The 24,643-nt window shown below is 41.7% G+C and overlaps 1 protein-coding gene across 1 annotated transcript in view; it reads left to right on the top strand.

The window, feature by feature from the left end:
- The window catches only part of EXOC4 (exocyst complex component 4), a 717,712-nt gene that overhangs the window by 648,825 nt on the left and 44,244 nt on the right, over positions 1-24,643 (top strand). Inside the window, exons 15-17 of the mRNA XM_045792625.2 lie at positions 4,910-5,051; positions 13,879-14,057; positions 16,705-16,864. Coding sequence (XP_045648581.1) covers positions 4,910-5,051; positions 13,879-14,057; positions 16,705-16,864 — 481 coding nt within the window. The remainder of the gene's footprint in view (positions 1-4,909; positions 5,052-13,878; positions 14,058-16,704; positions 16,865-24,643) is intronic.

The raw sequence follows: 24,643 nt of genomic DNA, 5'->3' as shown, positions 1-24,643 counted from the left end.
CAAGGCTTGGCTGCCACAAGGTGGACTCATGAAATTAGAGTGGCTTCTAAAGGCAACACAATTAACAGGGAAAGTGCTTGGGCCATAGAGATTGACCAGAATTCCTTTAGACTGTACTTCTGCAAGATTCCTGAATAGCCCAGAAAACCATCTATCATGAGCTACTTCTGTATCCCCCACTCTGTCCCCAGAATGTACTCAACAAACCAAGGAAAAAGTTACAGTTGTAAATGGCAAGCTGTGCCTTCTCTTTCCTGATTTTCATCAGTCTGTTATTATGTGAATTATTTGTCCTGTCCCATTGGTCAATTAAATCATTTGTTCTGTTTAATAAAAAAGCATTGATTGAGCTCCTGAGCTCCAACGGGTATAGACGGATATAGATATATAGATAATCCCTGCCCTGAAGGAGTTAATGATCTGTAGGAAGACATACTGATAAACAGATGACAGTGGAATATGGTAACTACTGTTGTGTGGAAAAAAAAAAAAAAAAATACCCGGAGGAGCCAGTGACCCGGCCTGGAGAATCAGGAAACACTCCTGAGCCAGAAAGCATGAATAGTTTAGAAAGAGGATTAAGAACCACCCAAGGTATAGAATCCTGAAACAGCAGACTGTTTAGGGACTCTGTTTTAAAAAGGTGTCAGATTAATGGGCCAGGGAGGGAAAGGAGAGAAGTTGGAGAGGAAGGAGAAAATGGTGAGAAATGGAGAAAAACTGAAGTGTTGGATAGAAACCAAAAATCGTGGAAAGCCTTGCTAAGGAGCTTGGACTTCAACGCATAAGCAATGGGAAACACTGATGTTATTTTTACGAGAAATTAACAAAGTCTCATTTGTGTTTTTGATAAATAACTCTGCTTCTCTAACTCATTTAATGAGCTAAATACGGAGGATTGAATTAAGGTGGGGGCCAGGCACGAGGCCGCCTCTTGCGGTAGTTCATGCCGGAGATGAGGGCGAAACCAAGAAAGTCACAGCAGATACAGAAAAGCCAAAAGATATTAAGAGACATTTAGAAAATGAAATTGGCAGAAATTAGTCCTTGCGAAGGAGAGGGAGGGAGTAGAGAGGCTCAAAAATTACTCTCGAGTTTGCGGCTGAGATTCCTAGATTGCTGCACCGCAGACGCAGAAGGGATTCAGGATAAAGAGCAGATGCTGAAGACAGATAATGAGTTTAGTTTAGAACACATTGCGTTTGAGATGCCTGTGGGATCTACAGGTAAGGCTGGCTTGCACAGTTGATCAAATGAAGTTGAGGAGTCCTCAATCCCTAGATAATAGCCAAAACCATGAAAATGGATGAGCTCACTCAAAGAGAACATACAGAATGACAAGTAAGGGAGACCAATAGAGAAAGAAGTCCTGGGAACCCCAGCACTTATGGGTGGGCTAGAAGAAGAGGATCCAGGGGAAGAAATGATAAAATCAATGTCAGAGAGATAAAAGGACACCCAGAGAAGTAGGGTGCCATCTAAGCGAAAAGAAAATGGAATTTTGAGAGGGAAATGGCCAGTCATGTTGAATGTATTAGAGGGCCTGACATTAGGATGGTAAAGCACCCACTGGATTTGGCGGTTAAGATATCATTGGTGATGACCAGAATGAGGCTGGAATAAGAAGGTGAAGGCAGAAGGGTTATGGCACGTGGAAAAGTACATAGAAGGCAAGACTACAGAGAAAGCACGTGTTGACAATTCCTTTGAAGTCTTAATGAGAATCTGAGGTCCTTAAAACAGGAGTGACAAGTGAGTAGGAAGGACTAAGCAGCGTGATTTGGAGAAAGTTGCTGAGAAGGGGGAAAGGAGCTAGCCAAGCACTAGGGAAGAATGGACAAGTGACAGGGCATTTTGGAGATTAAAATCCAGAAAATTTTAGCGGCAACAATTCATACTTTTGTTTACCTTTCAAAAGATGAGTTGTGGAACTAGCCAGGGTTAGATCAAGTGGCCATGGAAGAATCTATTTAAAAGGTCATTGGGCAGATGGGGACACGTGGCCTCCTCTCGCTACAAGCAAGGCTGGAAATGCAAACATTTAGCTTTCTGGAGTCTATAGCAGAGTGAGCAAGGGAGAACTGGACATATGTGTTGGTTCACCTAACAAGCAGTGCCTGCCCTGGAGAGGAAGCTTCAGCATCCTCATAGAGACAGTCAATTTAGTACAGAAAGCCACAGTTTCCGGTGACACAGTTAGTTAGCCTGGAGTCTCAAAGATGCCTGCTTTTATACAGTGGTTATAGGAGGAACAGGATATTATGAAGGATCTCATGTGACCCATCTCTAGTATTGGCAAAACAGCTCAAAGTGTGTATCTTAATAAAATGATCAAGTACTAACATTTTTCGAGTCCAATATATGTAAGCTTTGCCGATATGAAGAGGAATCCCTGAGATATACAACCACGTAGCCTCTAAAAGGATATCTGCACATGTGTGTCCATTAACCTCCTATCTCGACTATATTCCAGGCCAATTCTGTCAGCATTGCTTTTTTTGTAGGTTTCCATTTGACATTCAAGAGAGAGTTCATTGTTTTGTGTTGTATTTGCTTGCCATGCTCAACTTTTTTTTGCTCAGTATATTCCTTCTTGTTAAGAAAACTTTGTAAATTTCAGCGAGGCCTCAGGAATTCACAGGCCTGCTTTTCAATAGAACTCTGGACATGATTTTTCATGTTGCTTTACTAAAATGTTATGTTTTTGTTGTAGATTACAATTGAGCGAAATGTGCAATGTGCTGCTTTTCTAAACTACTTTTACCTCACTCATTCCAAGTTTTATCTTGAGTATTTATCTTCCATTAACTTAGTCTACTTGGATTTTTTTTTTTTTTATTTAACTTTCTTGGTAGAATTTGTCCAGAATGTCTTTGCTAGAGTTTAGGAGATTGGCAGAACTTTGGACCTTAAGTCACTGAGTCTGATCTCTTTGGGGTCTGATTCCTGCCCCTTATCATTGGCACATAGAGAGCTCTCAGACCACAGTTAGTGTCGTTCAACAGCAGAGTCCAGGGCTCAAAAGCCCTAACATGCTTTGAAATATTAGAATAGCGTTACTTATAGTTGCTTTCATCAGCCTGCCAGATGAAAACATTATGATGGCAGTGATCTGGCCTTGCAGTCCTACAAGCCAGGCAATGTTAACCATGGAGCAGGGGCACCATGCCACGTAGCCACTCTCCTGCGGGTGGAGTTAGTGAGCGTCTTGAAATGATGCGAAGGCTGGTAGGAATTTTAAATCAACATCGTTACATTTCATTCTTCCTTACAAATAGTTCCCTTGGCCTGAATTTGTTTGTTGTTGTTGTTGTTGTTGTTGCTGTTGCTGTTTAATCTTTGCCATAAATCTTAATTTATTTAAGTCTGGTTTCCCAGAGGAGAACTTGGCCTTATAAGGCTGAACTGTCTTTCTGGGCCCTTCTCTGGGCTTAGCAAAGTCCAGAAACAGATGCAGCTCTGAAAGCCTATGGCTGTAGACCCTGCTGCAGCCACCTGTGACTCTCTACCCTGTAAGGCGAACCCCTCCTGAGCTAGTCAGTGAGGCTTTGCCAGATCTCACGTGCCCTAAGTGCCCTTCTTCCAAAAGACACACCACATCCTCTGACAGAATTCTCAGGTGGAAAAGCAAAAAATACTGATAACGGAATCTCAAGATGGATATTAAGTGAGGTTGATATACTATTATTGTATGTGTTTTACCCACATTAACCTATTTAATGCCCCCCCCAAACCCCATGTTGTAGGTAGTGTTATCTCCATCTCACAGTGAGAAACTGAGGCAGGCATTATTTAAGTATTTAGCTCTTGGTCACATAATAAGTGGAAACAGGATTCAAAGCCAGTCTTGGAAACTCTAGAGTACTTAAAGAACGTTCGAATGACATTGCCAAAGTAATTTTTGGTGATCTTTGAGAAATTGTGGGGAACTGGGTATGCAGCCAAAGTCTAGACATAAATATAGTTCACATTTTTGCTATTCAGTATTTTCCTGAAGAAAATATCCAAGTACCTTAAATATTTAATCATTTACTTGATAGAGATACAGAAGGTAGCTCTATCAAATTTTCCAGAAAGACCTTTTGGGGCTTTTAGCTGACTGTGAGCTCTATGGGAGTTAAAGTAGAAGACAGCACCCTCTTCCTACCCCCCCCCCAAGAACACTGCAGGCTTACGTGCAAGCAGAGTAGCATCTAGAACAGGGAGTTGGTAATTCTCTCTAGACCTACTCTGGAGTATTTGTGATGTTTGGTCCTGAGTGCCCCATTTCAAGGGAGGAAAAGAACAGTTGCAATGGTTTGTTGGCAAATTATGAGATTTGTAAAATAATTCACTCTGATTATATAAAGAATAGCTGAAAACCTGGGGATAGTTAGCCTGGAAAAGGGAAGACTTCAAGGAAGCCAGAAGACATGATATCTTCAATACTCGAAGTGCTAACACATGTGAGAATGATGGCAAATTTACTAGAATCAGAGCCAGTGATTAGAAACTAATGGCAACAGATACCAGTAGATATAGACGGTCACCTCCTTCAGAGATGGAACAGGCTGCCTTCAAAGCTATTGAGTTTGCTTTCACAAACATTTGTGTGAGTGTACAAGCAGGCGCACAACGGCCGCTAGAAGATGTACTAGAGACACAAGCCTCGAGCACATGGTTAGGCCGGATGCCGATTACGGTCACTTCCAACGCTGGGGTTCTGTTCTATTAATCTATGAATGGGTTGAAGACAATCGGTGTTGAATCAAGTACAGAATTAGTCTTCCGTGTCGTGGACGTCTAATGCTGCCCACACCAGCGTTAACCAAATTGGTAAAAACATGATGAACCACAAAATAAGATGTCATTTCAGACAAATCTGTAGGCATCCAGTCCAGTGACTGGTGTTTTCTTCTCTTCCTTTCAGTGCTGTCTCCTGCCCAGGACGGCCACGTGAACGTGGATCTGCCCCCAGTGTCAGAGCAGATCATGCAGACGCTGAGTGAACTTGCCAGATCTTTCCAGGATATGGCTGACCGCTGCTTGCTGGTCCTGCATCTGGAAGTCAGGTATGACACAGCCCCAACCCAAGACTGCTCTTGAAATGCACCGTGAGTCATCTATCACTTGCTTCTTTCTGGAGAGTAACACTGTAACTTTTGATTCTTATTACTGATGTCCTTTTTTACACCGAGTGTGATTTTTAGTGTTAATCAACCCCTGTAAAAGGTTTTCAGCACGCACTGTGTCATAAATATGGTGATTCAGAGTTTGCATGGCCTACGACAACAGAATGATCTGGATTTGAATGTCTCTACCAGCTAGCTAGGCCACCCTAAGTCAGTTAATCCACCTTCACTGATCCTGCCTTCTCATCGTAAAAATAAAACAATAATTCCTAACTTACAGAGTTTGTAAATGAAATAATAATTAGTACAGTGCCTGCCACAAAATAAATGGTCAAAGTGTGGTAGTTTTGTGATTATGATGACTTTATTGTTACTGACATTTTTACGAACGTCCTCTGCTAATCAGTAAGGGGATACACAGATGCAAGAGCCTTGACCCCTTCCTCCAAGAACTTAAGACCCAAGAAGAGATTACGTTAAATAATTCAGGACAACAGTTGCAAAGATGCCATACTCTTGGACTCTTGTTCCTTCCCCAGCAGTGTAGAACATTCTTAGCTTTGGTGGCCTCCCTTATCACACCTATGGAAATGGTAGAAAGAAAAGACTGGGAAGTTTTCAATCATTTGTTCACTTAATAAACATTTACTGAGTGCCCTCTTTGTACCAGGCAGTGCGCTAGGAATTGGGATACAGCAATGAAAAAATCACTCATAATTATGATATATTTTATCTAACCCAGTATATCCAAAATATTATCATTTTAGCATGTAACTAATGTAAAAATCATTGATGAGCTATTTTGCATTTTTTGTGTACTAAGCCTTTCAAATCTGCATATTTTAGGGGTGCCTGGGTGGCTCAGTCGTTAAACGTCTGCCTTCGGCTCTGTCATTATCCTAGCGTTCTGAGATCGAGCCCCTCATCGGGCTCCCTGCTCAGCGGGAAGTCTGCTTCTCCCTCTCCCACTCCCCCTGCTTGTGTTCCCTCTCTCGCTGTGTCTCTCTCTGTCAAATAAATAAATAAAATCTTTAATTAAAAAAATGCATATTTTACACTTACAGCACATTGAAATTCAGACTGGTCACATGTCAAGTGCTCCATAGCCACACGTGGCTAGTGCTGTCATTCTGGACATGGCAAAGAGTAGCTGGGGTTGACTACAAAGGGGTATCGGCTTTTTTGGTTTTTAGATAGTGTGGTCAAAGAAAATGCAACATGGTAGCAAAAAGGAACCGTGTGTACAAAGACCTAGGAGAAGAGAATTTCAGAGAGGGCAACATTCCAAGGTCCCGAGACAGTCGAGCTTAGCAGTGTTGAGGAATGAAGAGTCAGGGTGCCTGGAGCACTGTGAACAAGGAGGTGAGGCGTGCAAGGATATGGGAAGAGGCAGGCTGGGACTTGACCGTGTGTGCTCGCAAAGCCTGGCATGTTATCGTGTCCTGCAGACCAAGTGACTGGTTCGGATTTCATTCTAAGGGCATCGAGAAGACATAGAAAGTTTTTAAGCAAGGGAGAGAGCTTCATCCCTTCATTCATTCATTCATTCTTATTCATTTTTTTTAAGATTTTATTCATTTATTTGACAGAGAGAAAGAGAGCACAAGCAGGGGGAGCGGCAGGCAGAGGGAGAGGGAGATGCAGACTCCCTGCTTAGCTGCCCGATGCAGGGCTCCATCCCAGGACCCTGGGATCATGACCTGCGTCGAAGGCAGATGCTTAACCAACTGAGCCACCCAGACGCTCCTCATTTTCATTTTTATAAGGGCACTTTAGCTGTTGTTTGGAAAAGGAATTGTAAGAAGGCAGATGAACGGAAGCCTAGTGACCATTGAGACCAGTTGTGAGCACCAGAGTGGCAGAGGCGAGAGAAGCGTTGGTTCGAGGTGTGTTCCCAAGGTAGAGCTGATGAAAGGTGTAACCAGTTGGATTGGGTGCAGGGGCTGGTGGCAGCGAAAGAAAATGCTCGGGGAAAACTACCAGCTTTGGGGCCACGGTAACTCTGTGGGTGCCAGGGCAATTAACTGGGGGGAGAAAGTCTGAGGGAGGAGAACGCTTGGGAGAGGGGTGAAAATCAAGACTTCCATCTTGGAGACAGTTCGTTTGTGGTGCTTACTAGACCTCTAGGTAGCAATGTCAGACAGATACAGACTTTCGGAACTTCACGATCAGAAAATTCGAGATCAGAAAGTGTCTAGTAACACATCTTCTGTATTACCATGAGCCATTATTAGAGTTCATAGAGCATTTTGTTGTTTCGTTTGGAGTCTTTACTAGATTGAGGTTTTAAAAATGTAAATGGGATTTTGGTTCATATGTCTGGACTCCAGTTAGAGCTTGGGTATCTTTCAGGTGAGCTCAGGCAAAGCGTAATTGGTAATGTATTGTGGATGTCGTTTCTCGTGAATGCCTCGTGTTCTTTTCATTCTTCATTATCTTGTCCAATGAGTTATTTCTTAATTGCTTGTGAGCACCTTGTGAGTGCAGTACGAGAAGAAGTATTGCAGGTTTGAAATGTTTTACCCAGCCTCGTTTCTGACCATATTTCTTACATGCGCTGTCCAGAAAGAAAGCCTCTTCCTCTGTGTGTTCTGATTTGTTTTACGATAATTTTTAGATTTGTTTTCTATTTACTTACAAGCTGACAGTGAAATAAATCAGGTGGTTTCTCTGAATAGATAAATGCAATAGACAGAAACAAAAACGAAAATCGGTAACATTCTGATGCCTCTGTTACCCGGGTTGCACAGAAAAGCAAAGGAACATCAAATTAATTACTATCACAGCTCCTGGAATTTACGCTATTGATTGTGTTGGGAACACAGAGTGTTCCACATTCAGAAGTAGCCTCTTGTAGTGTAGTTAATTCCCAATGGGAGATTTTCAGCACGTTTGAGTAAGTCTTTTAAATCCTTAACCTCTATTCTGCCCTTTTTATTTGTGTATGTCATGACAGTACTGTTCTTAATGCTCAATGTACTTTAGTCATTATTTATTAACTTCAGGAAAAACCATTCACTGTGATAACACCCATTGCTGTATCTCCTTCAAGAATCATTTAAAAACAGAAGAAGGTCGTGGTAAGAATGAGTAACAAAGAGCTCTGACTGAGTTTTAGAGTCCTGGATGCAGAATTTTCTTCCCTTGACTTTTGCTAAAAGCACCAAACATGTTTATTGTTTCTAAATTAAATTCCCTCACCTTCTCATATCACGCGGTTTGAACATTCAGGTTGCTTTCTTATGAATATGCTGCGTACTGTCTTTGTTCCCTTTAAAGTATGGTAGATAAAACGAGGCGGAGACCTCCATGGATGGCTCGGGAAATGAATATTGACATACTTCATTCATTCCTTGGCACAGTGACAAGCACGTGTGTGTGTGTGTGTGTTCGTACGGTTGATAATGCAAAATGAACAAAGCGCATCACTAGCATATCAGTGCACCGTACTATAATAATGCTAAAGGCAGGAGAGTGCCGTGCACCCCGTGTCCACAGTGGGGGATGGTGGAGGAGACTGTTGGCCCCTGGAAGGCAGGAATCAGGCGTGCCTTGTTTACTCCTCTGGCCCCAGAACCTGGAACGGTCCTGCTCCAGTGTAGGTGCTCAATAAAAACCTGAATTCTTCTTGAGAATTAGCTGGTTTGAAATCAACCCCGGACAAAATAAGTGCCGTCTGTCCAAACAAAACCTGTTGCTCTATAAAGGAAATAAATGGGCTTGGAGACTGTTTTCACCCAGTGATCCGCTACGTGTAGGTAAGTACGGAGGCTTGCGTGGCCTCCTTGACGAGGACAAGCATCCTTGTCACCATAATCTCCTAGTGGTTGTTTTATTCCCATCCTGCCATAAAAGAGCATTAGAACTTAGGCCCTGTCATTTAGGAGCAGGTGCCATGAAGAAGTGGCTGGTTAGGTACTGTCTCTGGTGCTTTTATCCCAGAAGCCACTGAAATAAGATGGCACAGACAGACAAAGAAATGAATGGGGAAAAAGTAGTGGGAAATGCTAGCAAGAAGTCCAGAACAACTTCAAATGACAAAAATTTATCTTATTCATCGAAACACCATCATATCCGTAGCCCATATTTTTCTGTGACGTTGTTAAAGTTCAAACCAGAAAGTGTTCTCAAATCCAGTAGGTTCTATGTCGAAGGACCAATCCAAAGAGTATTTGACATTTTACCCATGTCACTGTAGGTCACCAACGTGTAACCCCTTTGCACATTTGAAGCATAAGGCAAATGACACTCCCAAGAGATGAAAGACATGGTGAGACCATTAAAAACTGTTGAGGGTTGTTTTTTTTTTTTTTTTTCCCTATTTGAACTTTAGAAGAAGAAAATTAAGTTACCATTTGAGTCCAAGATGCCAGGAATGTCACCTTTATCAGCTGATTTCTCTCACCATCGGGAGGGCTCTAAGTGGGTTCCACAGCAACCGCCTGTCACCGTTGGGATCCGAAGTGTGCACTTTCTGAAAATCACCCATCCTGCTGTGTAATCAGCAATATTTGCAGAAACCCTTAATGCCAAAGTCGTGTTAAGGTCAGCAACAACATGCCAGAATCTGAAGAAAAGAAAACACTTTTTGAATTTGACATTTGCCAGTGACTTTTTTAATTTCTTTTTCATCTCTCACCATTTTGGGAGAGGAAGACAGTACCTTAAAGCAGTCTTCCTTCTCTTCTGTGCCGCTCATGTCAGGATCTCATAAGCTCTCGCCTCCAACTCCTGAGAATGTCCCAAGTAGTCTCTCTACTTTGAATTGCTCCATTCTTCACCATCAGTCCACCTTTTATACTGTGCCAGAGTGATCATGCCAAAGCTCGTATCTGATTCTATCATTTCACCTCTTAAGATCCTCCTAGGGCTTTCTGTGGCTTCTCAGATAAAATCCAGAGTCCGCAAAGATCGGTAGGAGAAGAAAGGGATAAAGAAAGGGGGGGGTAATCAGAAGGGGGAATGAAGCATGAGAGACTATGGACTCTGAGAAACAAACTGAGGGCTTCAGAGGGGAGGGGAGTGGGGGAATGGGATAGGCTGGTGATGGGTAGTGAGGAGGGCACGTATTGCATGGTGCACTGGGTGTTATGCGCAACTAATGAATCATCGAACTTTACATCAGAAACCAGGGATGTACTGTATGGTGACTAACATAATATGATAAAAAAAATTTTTAAAAAAGTATAAAATAAAAAAAAAATCCAGAGTCCGTAGATGGCCTCCAAAGCTGATGATGACCTGCCTCCTGCCCATCTCCCCAAGCTCACCTCACACCTCTGTCTTCACACGTGATCTGTGTACCAAAAGGAACCACTTGTCATTCCTGAAAACCAGTCTTCATTCACACCCTCATGCCTTTGTACATGGTCTTCCCATTGTCTGAAGTTATGTCATCTGTAATTTACTGTGAAAATACTTCAGCATTGATGGCTTGATTTTATTTTCAGCTAAGAGCTACTCAGTTTAAATTTCAACCGCAGTAGCAATCAGTTTCCCTAGTCGTGAATCCCACTCCAGGATTAGTCAGTTTTCATATCAGAAAGGTCACATTGCAGAGGGGGCTGCCACCAGCGCAGTTACCGGTATCTTGATTAACAGTGTACACCTTGCCAATTAGCACAGGAATGCCAGTATGAATTTTTATTGGCAAAATTAGTCATTAATTGATGCAGCTGTTAGATGATCACCCATAATGAAAAAGAGCTGGTAGTCAAGATCTTTAGATACCCCTGCATAAGCAGGTTGTAAGAATATAACACATCCTATACAAAACTTAGCTCAAAATGGATCAGGGCACCTGGGTGGCTCAGTCGGATAAGTGTCTGCCTTCAGCTCAGGTCATGATCTCAGGGTCCTGGATCAAGCTCTGAGTCAGGCTCCCTGCTCAGCAAAGAGTCTGCCCCTCTCTACTGCCTCTTTCTCTCAAACAAATAAATAAAATCTTAAAAAAAAAGAAGATTTAAGAAAATCGATCATCAATCTAAATATAAAACCTAAAACTATAAAACTTCTATGAGAAAACTTAGGGAAAAAAATCTTTGTGACTTCATTTCGGCCAAGATTTCTTACATATGACCCCAAGAACACCATCCATAAAAGAAAAATCTGATAAATTGAAGTTCATCAAAATTAAAAACCATTCTTTAAAAGACATCACTAAGATGAAAAGACAAGCAACACTTGAAGGCTTTGTGCTAAGCGAGGTCAGTCTGACAAAGGAAAACTACATGATATTACTTATATGCAGAATATTAAAAAATAGTAAAAATCATAGAAACACAGAATAGAAAAGTAGTTGCTGGTGGTTGAGAGAAACAGAGGTTGATAAGGGTACAAACTTTCGGCTTTAAGATTTGAGTAAGGCCTCAGAATCTAATGTAAAACATGGTGACCGGTTGGTAACACTATATCATATCACTGAAATTTGCTGAGATGCTAAGAATAGAACTTAAATGTTCTCATTTTTTTAAAAAAGGATAAATATGTGACGGATGTGTTAATTAACAGATTGGGGGAATCTTTCCATAAGATATATGTGTATCAAGTCAAATCATGATGTGTGCTTAAGATGTCTTACGGTTTGGGGGCACCTGTGTGGCTCAGTCAGTTAAGCATCCAACTCTTGATTTCCACTCAGATTGTGATCTCAGGGTCATGAGATCGAGCCCTGCATCAGGCTCCATGCTCAGCTTGGAGTCTGTTTATACCTCTCCTTCCCCCTCAGCTTCTCCCCTCGCTCTCTCTCTCTCTCTAAAAATGAATTTTAAAAAAAACCTTTAAAAAAAACTGACAACAGTAAGTGCTGGTGAGGATGCAGAGCAACCAGAACTCTTGTACGTTGCAGATAGGAAAACAAAATGGCATAGCTCCTTTGGAAAACAGTTTGACAGTTTTCTCATAAAATTAAAAAGTACTTACTATATGACCCATCAATTCCACTTCTAGTGTTTACCCATGACAAATGAAAATTTATATTTACACAAAAACCTATACATGAAGCAGCTTTATTTATAATCACCCAAAACTAGAAACAACCCAGATGTCAACTGGTGAATGGTTCCATTGTAGTATCTCCATAGAGCGGGAATGTGCTCAGCAGTAACAAGGAACAAACACAACATGAATAAATCACAAATGCTTTAAGCAGAGCGAAGGAAGCCAAACTCCAAAAGCCACATATTCTATGATTCCATTTATATGGTACTCCGGACAAGACAAAACTATAGGAAGCATCTATAGGTCAGTGGTTGCCAGATCCTTGGGGTGGGGGTAGAGGTTGACTGCAAGGGGGCTCACGGGCATTCTGGGGGTGATGCTGTTGTCCTATAACTTGATTATAGTGATGGTTATACAACTGTGTGGATTTGTCAAAGCTCATAGAACTGTACACTGGGTGAATTTTACTGTTTATAAATTATTTCTCCATGAACCTTACTTAAAAAAAGAAAGATGATGGTCAAGCCTGAAGATACATCATTAGGGATAATGCCCAGGGCTTTTGCAGCCTTTTGTTAGGAATATTTCCTATTACCTCATGCAGACTATAAGGGTAACAGAGTTTTGACTCTGAATGTCTTCCTGTCTACCTCTAGTGAATTTCCGTGGCACAATCAGACAGAGCACTAAAAACAATAATTAAGACTTCGCTGAGTTTATGGTACAGCCTGTGTGAGCTGTGTCTGCCAGTGGATGGAGGATTTTGTTTTCGTTTTTTAGAAATGCCTGTATGTGTGGTAGAATTATTTGGACTGAGACTTATTTTTGTTATGACTTTACACCAAGGTTATGGAGTAGCCAATCCTTCCCCATCTCAGACGTCTTTGGCAGTTACCAATAACTCCGAAAAAGAACCTAGGAAGTATGCATGGTCAGAATGACTCGGGCCATGTCAACACAGCAATGTCCTCCTTCCTCAAGCTTACTCCGATCATCTTATTTAAGTGTCACTCTATGTTGTGAACCTTTCCTGACACCCCCTGGCAGACTCCATGGTGCTCTGGTACATGTGCTTCTGAGGGAGACACTGCCTTCTTTTGGTCTTTTTTTTTTCCCTTGGTCTGCCCCACTAAGCTGTGGAGTCTTTCAGGGCACAAATCATGTCTCACATTCCCAAGGCCCCGGACAATTTTATTTTTAAATAAATAAGTAAATGTATTTTAGTGTTTTAAGTAACAGATCAATTGTAGTAATGGTGATGATAGCCGGCACCTGCTGAGCACTTGCTCGGTGTCGGGCCTGTGCCGCGTGCTTGATGTTCAGGAGCTCCCCAGAGCGCCTGATGAGGTAAGCGTTGTCATCCCAGGTGCACAGATAAGGAAACCGAGACGTAGAGAAAGTAACTCGCCTCAAGTCACACAGCCAGCAGATGTTGGGATTGGGAACTGAAACCAAAGTAGTCTCGTTCCAAAGCCAACTCTTTCGAGCTCTGTGACCTGCGCCTCTCATTTTTGCTACAGCTGTATCTGTTGAAAGATAGAATGCTTTTCACACTAGGCATATAATCCGGTCTTTGAAGGGAATGTTAGAGCTCATTTATTCTTCACCCCCAATGTTTGGATTAAGCAAGCGAGGATCACAGCAGCCGACTTCCTCCAGAGCACTCACTTCTTCTTTAGATGGCTTTCCAGTGAACAAGCAGAGGGGGACGTAAATATTTATAGGGCCACTCCTGCCTTAAATATTTGGGTGGTCTGTCCCAAGAAGATTATTGTTTTCATCAAGAAAATGTATTACTAACTGCTCTCTGCATCTTTACCTTTTTCAGGGTTCACTGTTTCCACTATCTCATCCCCCTTGCAAAGGAGGGGAACTATGCCATAGTGGCTAATGTGGAAAGTATGGATTATGACCCTCTGGTGGTCAAGCTCAACAAAGACATCAGCGCCATCGAAGAGGCCATGAGTGCCAGCCTTCAGCAGCACAAGTTCCAGTATATATTTGAAGGTCAGACCCTGCCTGTGTCCCTAGGACTGGGGGAGGAAGGAAGGGTGAAGGGGTTTTGGGGGTTTTTTTTGTTTTTTCTCTACTATTGAAGTTTACAATTTGTAGTTGTTTGAGTTTTGGTTTGGTTTGGTTTTTTGTTTTTGGATTAAAGCTGCAATACCTAATCTCTCTGCATATGGCTAGGTAGACAACAATATGGCTGCCATCTGCTCCTGCTTGATAAGATTTAATCCAACATAAGGCAGATGGCAGCCTGGCTGCCTCCCTGACATGCCACTCATGAGAGTTGGGTAAACATGTAGAGTGGACCATGAGTTAGCTCAAGAGAAGCTCATAAAAGAAAAAGAAGCGCCCATAGAATGAGAAGAGGACTCCAAAAAAGACCTCTCATTGACCAAAATTATCAGTGGAAAGGGACGTTTTCTCTCAAAGAGTGCACCATTGTCTGAAAAGAACAGAAACCTCTGATCAGCGGAGATTTTAGGAAGGCCGCGTCCATAAATGCCGTGGGGCAGGCAGGCAAGAAAGGACATGAAAGACAGTTCCATCTAAAGATAGTTACCTTCAACATTTTGAGGTATGCGATACAAACCAAATAATTTTTCATGCTGAATTCCTCCCATGGGGAGGACTTTTAGGTCTTCACACTATATTCCCTTCTTTCTTATTTTGGTTTATTTGTATGTAGGCCTGGGTGCCAGAAGTATCTATGGTGTCTGTCAGAATTAAGCCAATGTTATTTAAAACAATTAAGAAAGTGCATTGTGCAAAGGATTGTAGAACCTGGAGATTGGAAAGAAATGCTTGGCCATTGCTTGCTTTATGAAACAGTTATGTCCCAGCAAATTTGGACCAAAAAACTGAAAATCCTATTTTCCCATTAAACTATGTCATAAAGATGGAGATATGTTCTGAAAGGAACTATCCCTAAGAGACTTGAGCCAAAAAGTATTAGTGATGAAAAGGTTAGCTGTTCTCTCCATGATACTGAGAATTTGGGGGCCACAACAGTCCTCTGGAGCTTGGAACCATAGTGCCCATCTGAGAAGTCACTCCTTGCTCACTACAGTTTCCTCCTTGCTCTTGACTATGGCTCTTCTTGTGTATCAACATTCACAGCTCCCAGACTTCCCCTCCCATTTTGCCCACACATTTCTTAACGTCTAATCCTGATGAGTAGCAACATCTTTTTGAAATATGGGTGTAACACTGACGCGGAATAGAGATGAAGACATCATAAATTGGAGGCCTTCTGTTTAAAACGCTCTAGCTATTTCTCTGTGATATCACTTTCTAAATTCAAAAGGCATAAATCAGAATTTCCCAAGGGGTGGGGAATGGGGGTGACAGGGTCTCAGTCTTCTTCGGTGTGGCAGAAAGGAGCATTTTATCACAGATATTACTTGAAGTTGCCAGTGTATAGTAATAATATAAAACAGACAACTTCTACTGGGTTTTATTTTTACTTATTATTATAATTTATTATGTGTATTTATCATATAAATTTACTTTTTTTTTAAGTGGGCTCCATGCCCAGCGTGGAGCTCAACACGGGGCTTGAACTCCCAACCCTAAGATCAAGACCTGAGCTGAGATCAAGAGAAGGACTCTTAACCAACTGAGCCACCCAGGCGCCCCTAAATTTACTTATTTAATATATTTATTATTATTTAGTGTTCTCTACGAACACTGCACCCCCTCATTGCCTCCACTTCGGCCGATTGCATGTTACCATGGCAGAACAAAATTAAACCCAGAGTTATGGGCTCAGTAAAATCACACACAAACTTGACCTACAGAGATTTTTCTCGTCAGTCAGTGGCTTTAGATATAAAATCCATGTGTGTGTTTCTTTTTCTTTGAGTAAAAAGCCTTTTACTTCCCTTTCAAGTAGTTGCATGTACAAGTGAGTTTGTGGTCTGGAAGCAACACTGCACGAGTGTAGCTGAGGCAAGAGAGAATTCTCCTCCTCTCCCTTCTGTCCCTTCATCCCAGTCAAGGGAAACTCATTTTGCAGACAGAGGGAGTCATGGAACCTGAAGAGGTGCCCTGAGCTCCCCCTGAACCTTCACCAAGGAGGCACTATGACTTTAGAAGAGGGACATCATGAGGATAGTGAGCTGCTTGTGACAAGCTAGTTCCAGGGGAAGCTGTGAAGAATGGTAACCCACATGCATCAATTTCTTACCGCCATATTTTTGCTAATCAGGTTCCAAATCAACTTTTGAGCCAAAGGTACACCCCTGTCTTTTTTGTGTGTGTGTGGGAGGAAGAAGAAACCAAACAGATCATTGTATTTCCATGTGTTGTCTGCTTCTAGAACCTCTGCACAGAAAAATAAGGGTTCCAATGCCCTTCAGTAGTTTATAACAACCTGGCATATCTTCTAAGCCCTTGACATGGTGGCTTGAAGTATATATATGGCGGTGCTGGAGCTCCATTTGTAACTATTAGGACAATGTATAAATACACCAAAACTAGTGTAGGATCAGTGGGTGCAGCAGCCCTCAGAGAGATGTTTTCTTTGGTCATATAAATTTGTGGAGGAAGTGAAGAGAGAAATCCTTCCAAATTCATGTGTAAGTTCGTGCAAGGTGGTACTAATCTGTCTTCTCTTTTCCCCCCACTGATCTGTGCTGCCCCCCAGGCCTGGGTCACCTGATCTCCTGCATCCTCATTAATGGTGCCCAGTACTTCAGGCGCATCAGTGAGTCCGGCATCAAGAAGATGTGTAGGAACATCTTTGTCCTGCAGCAGAATCTGACCAACATCACCATGTCGCGGGAGGCAGACCTGGACTTCGCAAGGTAGGACAAAGCCAAAGCCGAGATCCCATTGTCTATCAAAATCACTTAGAAAAATGGATTCTTGGTACTTAAGAAGTTAATTTAAGAAAAAAATGAAACAATTAGATGTTCATTCATCGTAGAGAAGGTAATTCTCTACAATTCTATTGGCTATTTAACCTCCCTTAGGCAGAGAGTTTTCCTGTTCTCTAACCTAAGTTCTTCTTACTTCAAAACTTCAGTAACTTTCTTGTTCTAAAAGCAATATTTGCTCGTTGCATATGTCGCATAAAATACAAAAAAAATCAATAAACATGACTCATAAGCCATTCATCTGGAGACTAGGACATCTGGTGTAACTTCTCCTGGCCTTGTACCTGTGCCATGGATAGAAGTGAGTTTTCATACTATGCATGCATTTAATTTCTCTTTGTACAAAATTGGAACTGTGTTAATGTAATTTTATATTTGTTTAATTGCATTTTCCCATATCAGTAACGTTCTTGGAAAACATACTTTTCCCAAAGCCACTAATAACTCCTTGAAAGTACAGTTGATCCTTGAATAACATGGGTTTGAATGGTGCAGGTCCGCGTCTATGCAGATTTTTTTTGAACATCACTATTAATGTATTTTCTCTTCCTTATTTTCTTAACAACATCTTCTTTTCTCTAGCTTACTTTCTTGCGAGAGTACAGTGTATAATACATATAACATACAAAACGTGTATTCGTCAGCTGTCGGTGTTATCATTACCGCATCTGGCCAACAGTAAGCTATTCATAGTTAAGTTTTGGGGAGTCAGAAGTTATATACAGATTTGTGACTGTGTGGGAGGTTGGCACCCCTACCTTCCCATGTTGTTCAAGAGTCCACTATATTACTTTTAATACCTGAAAAAATATTCCATGGTATAAATTAGACATTATTTAATCATTTGCAAATTTGTAAACATTAGCATTTTTTCCCCTTTTTTCTCTCATAAATAACATGTGTTGAGTGTATGTTTCCGTGAATCTTTTCCTCATCTCTTCTCTCTTTCCCAGTTGAACTCCTCTTCTCTTCTTGTTTTCACTGTGGGGGCAGTGGTTACTCGTCATCAACCATGCTCACCATTCGTGTCCTTGAAGGCTCTTTTTTTAAAGAGCGCTCTTTCTCTTTCCTAGTTTGCTGATCTCAGTGTTTAATGTTTCTTTATAATGCACTTTTTCAAATTTGAGAGGTGGTTTTATTCTCTCTTCATGTGGTCTCAACACTGTATACCTTACTTAAATCATCAGACCTTTGGTACTTCAATGAAAGCCAAAACAGTTTTGAAGAGGACAGACGATGATTATGGTATCTTGGTGTTTTATTGCTGTTTGTACATAGGTGAATTATTTCATAAACTCCTTTATGGCTAGGAAGTCATTTGTCATTTGTTTTTAGTCGTCCAGAATTCTCCTGCCTAACATCTGTATCATTTCATTTGATTTTTGGATTCCTCAAAAAGTTCCAGAAAATTTGAAACAATTTTTAAGACATTTCAGGAAATGATGAAAATTACATTAGGTTGACAGTTATCAAGATATATATGATAGGATCTTTGTTTTGAAAGCATATAACCACATATCTTCATTTTTAACTTTTCTTCTCTAATATATCCCTCCATTCGTTCCATTGCTACCCTGTTCCTCTGTTTCTCTGTCCTCCTTCCCAGTCTTGTTCTTCCTTTGTGCATGTGTGGGTGTGTTGTATGTTCATTAAATTCCCTATTTTAGGCTAAATTTGGTAGAAAGCCTTCTATGCTCAGATTAGGGAAGCCAGGTGTGACTGAATGCTGCATTTATTTGGTGGCTCTTATGGGGAATGATCTCATTATTGAATTAGTCTATTCATAATAACATTGACAAGGGGAAGTTAAGAACATGGAGGCCTGAGGGATACAGAAAAGCATTACTAATTCTCTGAGGAATATAATTCTTAAATTCAATCATCCTTTTTTAAATGATTTTTTTTATTTAGCTGAAATAAGTAAATTAACAGGTTTTGGCAGACAGTATGGGGCCTGAACACATACTAAAAAAACTAGCATCTCAATAATGAAATGCTGACTGGGCGGTATTGAGGTTGGCATCAGTGGGCCGTGTGCCAACAGTGTTTCTTCAGGAAATAATTGAATGGCAACTGAGCCATGCCTTTCATAGTTGGATTTGTGAATGATGTCCAAGTCAGTGGGCGTGGGCTGAAATGTGACTGCGTGGGGGAGGTACTGCTACTATTGCTCTTTACTCTTAATGGATTATGAAAGGAAATAGGCAGCATAAATATGTAACATTGGATGATTCTGTCCATCCAATCTTGGTTTAGAAGACCTCCCCCCCCTTTTTTTTTTTTAAGATTTATTCATTTATTTTAGAGAGAGCGCTCGTACAGCAGGGAGGGACAGAGGGAAAGAGAGAGAGAATCCCAAGCAGACTCCTCACTGAGGCAGGAGCCCGATGTGGGGCTCGATCTCATGACCCTGAGATTATGACCTGAGCCGAAACCAAGAGTCGGCCGCTTAACCAACTGAGCCACCCAGCTGCCCCTCAGAAGACCTCTCCTTATTAGACCTGTATGTCCCAAGACACCGAGACTCTTTCTGTTTTCTCAGTGCCTGGACCAGAGTAAGTGCTCATCATGGTATTGGATGAATGGATAAGTATCCAATCAAGACTTCTCTTGGTGTTGGTGAAGGGCTTGGATAATGACAAAGTTTCATCTGTCTTTAATGCCCTTAAAGTTTTAACTCGCTGACATGGGTCAGTGTTCTCACGGGCTTACAAGGAACAGCATCTCCCTAGAGCAGAAAGCATTTTCCAAAAGGAACCATATATTCCCTACTATTCATTGTTTCTTTCTCCTTCATTTGCTCTTGCTCTCATACATACAACATGCATAGACACACTTTATGGCCTTATTTTTTTCTGTTCCTGTTTTTAGTAGTGACGGGTTTCATGAAATGGGCTCCATCAATTCCACTGAATTTGAAGCTGTGTAAAATAAATATAACAGTGATACCAAAATAGCCAGAAATAATAGACTGCAGCAGTGTGCCTCAGCGTTCCTTAAGCAGTGTCTAATCAAGCATGGGCAGCATCTGTATTTCCAGCAAATCTCGATAGGAATGTTATCTTCTAACACAGTAATTAATCACTAGTTGCCATGTGTCAGAAAACTTACTTAACAAGAAGTTGCAAGGCTCTCGTAGTTTTTCACCTCCATAGCCTCCCTGGCCAGTGGAAAATACAACACCCTTTCTGTAATACAGAGGAATCAGGAGTGATTCCGTTTATGTTGAATCTTCTACTTGCGACACTGCTGTCGATCTCTTTTTCTACACACCTTTACTCTCATCTCCAATAGGAGGATAAATCTCAGGTGAGCAAAGGATCAGCATCACCTGTATAATCACCAGAATTAGAGAAACCCTGTCCCCCGTGATAATGATCTCTGCTGTGGTTTTGACCCTTTTGACCCCACTGTATGTTTTCAGACTCAAGATGATACTTTGTCCTGGAAAATGACTGCAGATTAACTAGAAAATGGAAGGGCTTCATGAGTGTGCTTTTTCATTTCCTTTCATCAGAAATCATCTTCTCCTGTGCTTCCATGCATTTCTCCAGAACTGAGTCTCTGAAACAACTCAGGAGTCCAGGCACTGCATCATGGGAGAAGTCTGGCTGGGCACTGAAGTCCCCAAAGTGGATCTGACAATCTTTGTAGTGTAAGGGAAGCCATTATTCAAGTAGATGAGTCCAGAGTTTTCTTCCTAGTTCTTCCCGCTCTCCCCACATTTTCCCTCTTGTATCTGTCTCTCCCATTACAGTTCTCTTTCTCCTCCATCTCTCCTGCCACTTCTAGTTCTAGCTTCCCTTCTTCAAGGCTTCATCACTCCTCAATTTTTTTTCTCATTTTGATTTTCTTCAGACTGGCATCTCTCATACTTAAATCCGACAAAGATAAGGAAATGAAAGCTTAGAATCAGGAAGTGTTAAGGAGAGAAGTTCTAACACATAAGAAAGCTTCCTCACCCTTTTACTCATTCATTCATTCATTCAACTGATATTTATCGAGTGTGTATTCTCTTTAGGTCCTGCCCTTATGGAATTTACAGTATTGTAATTCAAGCAATTAAGACAGACTACTAAATAAGTAAAATATACAGTATCTCAGATGGTAATATATGCTATGGTGAAAAATCAGGCATGGGAAGGGGAAGAGAGTATGCCAGGGGATAACGAAGGTAACCCACAGTTTTAGAGTGGTCATGGAAGCCCTTAATGATATGGTAACATTTGAGGAAAGACCTAAAGGAAGACCAGGAACAAACCATGTGAATATCTAGGGGAAGAGCATACCAGGAAAAGACATGCAAGAGGAAAGAGCCAGAGGGAGAAGTACGCTTGGCATTTAAAGAACAGCAGAGAGGCCAGTATGTGTGGCTGAAGTAAATGAGCAAAGGGAAGGGTCAGAGATGAGGTCATAGGTTTCATCTAAGAAGCTCAGATCTTGAAGACTTAGAATAACATTGGCTTTTACTTGAAGTGAGGTAGGAAGCTATCAGATGGTTTGGAACAGAAGACTGCCATAATGTGACTTACATTGTAAAAGAGTCATTCCTGGGTACTATGTTGTAAGTAGACATTTGGGGAGGGGAGGTTGCAGGCAAGAGCAAAAGCAGAAGGAGCTGACAGGAAACTACTGCAATAACCTAGGTGAAAGATGGTAGTGATTCAGACCAAGATGGCGGCACTGCAGAAGATGAGAAGTGGTCAGATTAGAGTATATTTTACAAGTAGAGCTGACAGGATTTGCTGAGGGATTGGAAGTAAACCAGTAACTCCAAGGTTTTTGTTCTGAGCAGTTCAAAGGATGGAGTTTTGATTTACTGAAATGAAAATGAGCCATACACTGGGAAAGACAGTTGGCGTCTGGGGAGGTAGCCATAGGGCAGATAGAAAGGGAGTATCAAGAGTTTGGGTTTGGAAATACTAAGTTTGAGATGCACACTAGACATCTGAATAGAAATCATGAAGAGAGAGCTGAATGTACAAATCTGTATTCAGGAAAGTGGTCTGGGCTGGAAATAGGAGTTTGGGAATCATCAGCGTGTAGATGGGATTTAAAGCCATGCGATGGAGTGAGAGATGAGATCTTATTGAGAATAGAAGCAGAGAAAAAAGAGAAGCCATCGAAGAATTGGGCCTTGGGTAGGTACTCTACTGTTGAGATGTTGGCGTGCTGAGGACAAACCAGCAAATGAACCTGAGAAGGAGCAGGGAAGATAGCAGGAGAGAGCTCTGTGTCCCAGAAGCAAGTGTTTTAAGAGGAGAGTGTCTTTATCTCTGTCAGTGGTGCTGGTAGATTAAATTAGCTCAGGACAGAGAATTGGGGCACTGGTAGACCTGACAAGAGAGCTGAAATGCTTTGGTTTGCACTCCTTAATCTTCTCTACACAGCTTACCTAGTGCAGAAACAAGCTTTGGGAACAGGCTTCTCACCGCTCAGTTCTGTGGTAGGGTCTGATGCATTCATAACAAACAAAAATGCAATTAGTGTGTTCCTGGTGTGATATATAAAAGACCATTTCTCCAAAGAAGATATATAGATGGCTAATGCACACATGAAAAGATGCTCGTTACACACATGAAAAGATGTTATTAGGGAAATGCAAATCAAAACCACAATGAGATCATCACATTACACCCACTAGGATCGCTGTCATCCAAAAGACAGACAGTCCAATTCCAACAAGTGTTAGAGAGGATGTGGAGAAACCGGAACCCTCATCCGTTGCTGGCCAGAATGTAAAATGGCACAGCTGCTTTGGAAAGCAGTTCATCAGGTCCTCAAAATTAGACTTACCATAGACTTGCCCTATGACCAGGCAGTTCCTCTTCTAGGTATTACCCAAGAGAAATGAAAACAGATCTACACAAAGATCTGTATACAAGTTTTCATAACCGCCAAAAAGTGGAAATAACCCAGATATATCCATCAACCAATAGAGAAATAAAATGTGATAAACCCACACAATGGGTATTTTTCAGCCATAAAAAAGAAAAGTACCCATCCATAATAACAACGTGCATGAACCTCGGAAACATTACATTAAATGAAAGAAGCTGGTCGTGAAAGAACATATAGTATATGACTCCATTCATATGAAATGTCCAAAGTAGGCAAAGTTCTAGAGACAGAAAATAGAGTAGCAGTTACTTAGAGCTGGAGGGTCAGCAGAAAATGGGAACATGGGTTTCCTTTGGGGATAATGAAAATGTTTTAAAATATATTGTGCTGATGGATGTACAACCCTGTGAATATACAAAAGAACATAGAAAATGTACACTTTACATGAGTGAATTGTATGGTATGTGAATTATATCTCAATAAGGCTGTTAAAAAAAGAGGTTGAACTTTAAAGCTTGAAAGCTTCCTGTCACAGGAAATAAGTAGCCCATGTTTTATACTTACATCTCTGGGGGGACTTTGTATTGGAAATATCTGACTTTTTGAGTTTCCCCAATCCATCAGGGAGGTAGGAGAAACAAGGCAGAATTTTCGGAGGAGGGGATGCTTCATATTATTCTGAAGCAGAGTTATCCAGGGTGGGGAGGGAACCATTTGGAACAGAGAGGGAAGTTCAGGGTGACTGAGGCGGATGCTTGAGGAAGGGGGAAAATGTTAAGGTGTTCGGACTTTATCCTATAGGGTAAGTGGAGTCAACGGAAGAGCAAGATGGTCAGATCTGTATTCTAAGTAGATTACTTGGGCAGGGAGGTGGGAAATGGATAGGAGGACGATAAAACCGCAGGCCTTGCAGACCAAGTGAAAGGTGATTGTCAAGAGAGTGTAGGGCCTGAACCACGCCTGCGTTGGGGGAGATGGAGGACACGGAGTTGAGAGGTACATAGGAGCTAAAGTTGGCAGGATTTAGGGAGTGACAGAACCTTGAGAATAAAGAAGGAATCAGGGCACTTTCTGACATGGGTATCCAAGTGGACCCCAGGAGCACCCTTCCATTTGCTAGATGGGATGTTGCCCAATTCAGAAATCATTGAGTAAAGCTGATTAGTTGGTTGTTTTTGTTTTTTTTTTTTTAAAGATAAGCCTCCAGGAGGAGGGAGAGGGAGGTTTGATGGAGATCATCAGTGGATGTGACGCGTGTAAACTGCTTGTGAGATTTCCAAGTGGAGATGTCTAACATGTAACCGGACATGTGAGCTAGAAGCTGGGGGTGGGAGGAGATGCACTGAACAGACAGGTGTGGGGAGTCATCAGCCTAGGCCTGTAGTTTGAAACCATTTGAGGAAATCAGCACTGTGGACAGAGGACCGCACCCTGGGGAACGCCAGCACATAAAGGGCATGAGAAGGTGATAGGGAAGGGATGGCCCTGAGGACAAGAGCAGAAAAGGACAGGTCATGAACGTGCTGCCTGCACAGAAATGGTCCTTTCCCCATGAATTGACGTAGCACCTTCTTCCCAGTAAATTGAAGTATCTTCCCACTTTAACCTCTCTGACTCCTCTTTGAGACAAACTGTTCAGGTGTCTTCCTCCAGGTGACAGACTCAGTGACTAGATTCAGCCCAGAAACTGAATATATATCACTTCGGACCCCTGCTTTGTCCTTGACCTTGTGCTGTATCTAAAGCCAGGATCTCTGGCATGGCTGAGAATGTTGAATTTTCTTCCAAGGCGGCTGTTTAGGCCGACGTCCTTCCCACAAACCTCTTGTACCAGGAACAGCCATTTGGTTTTCTGCAGGAAAGGTA

This window comes from Ursus americanus, chromosome 3 (genome assembly GCF_024610735.1).
Source record: "Ursus americanus isolate L20-20 chromosome 3, mUrsAme1.1.p, whole genome shotgun sequence".
Lineage (NCBI taxonomy): Eukaryota > Metazoa > Chordata > Mammalia > Carnivora > Ursidae > Ursus > Ursus americanus.
The sequence above is the reverse complement of the archived record's forward strand: the minus strand, read 5'-3'. Positions and strand labels throughout refer to the sequence as shown.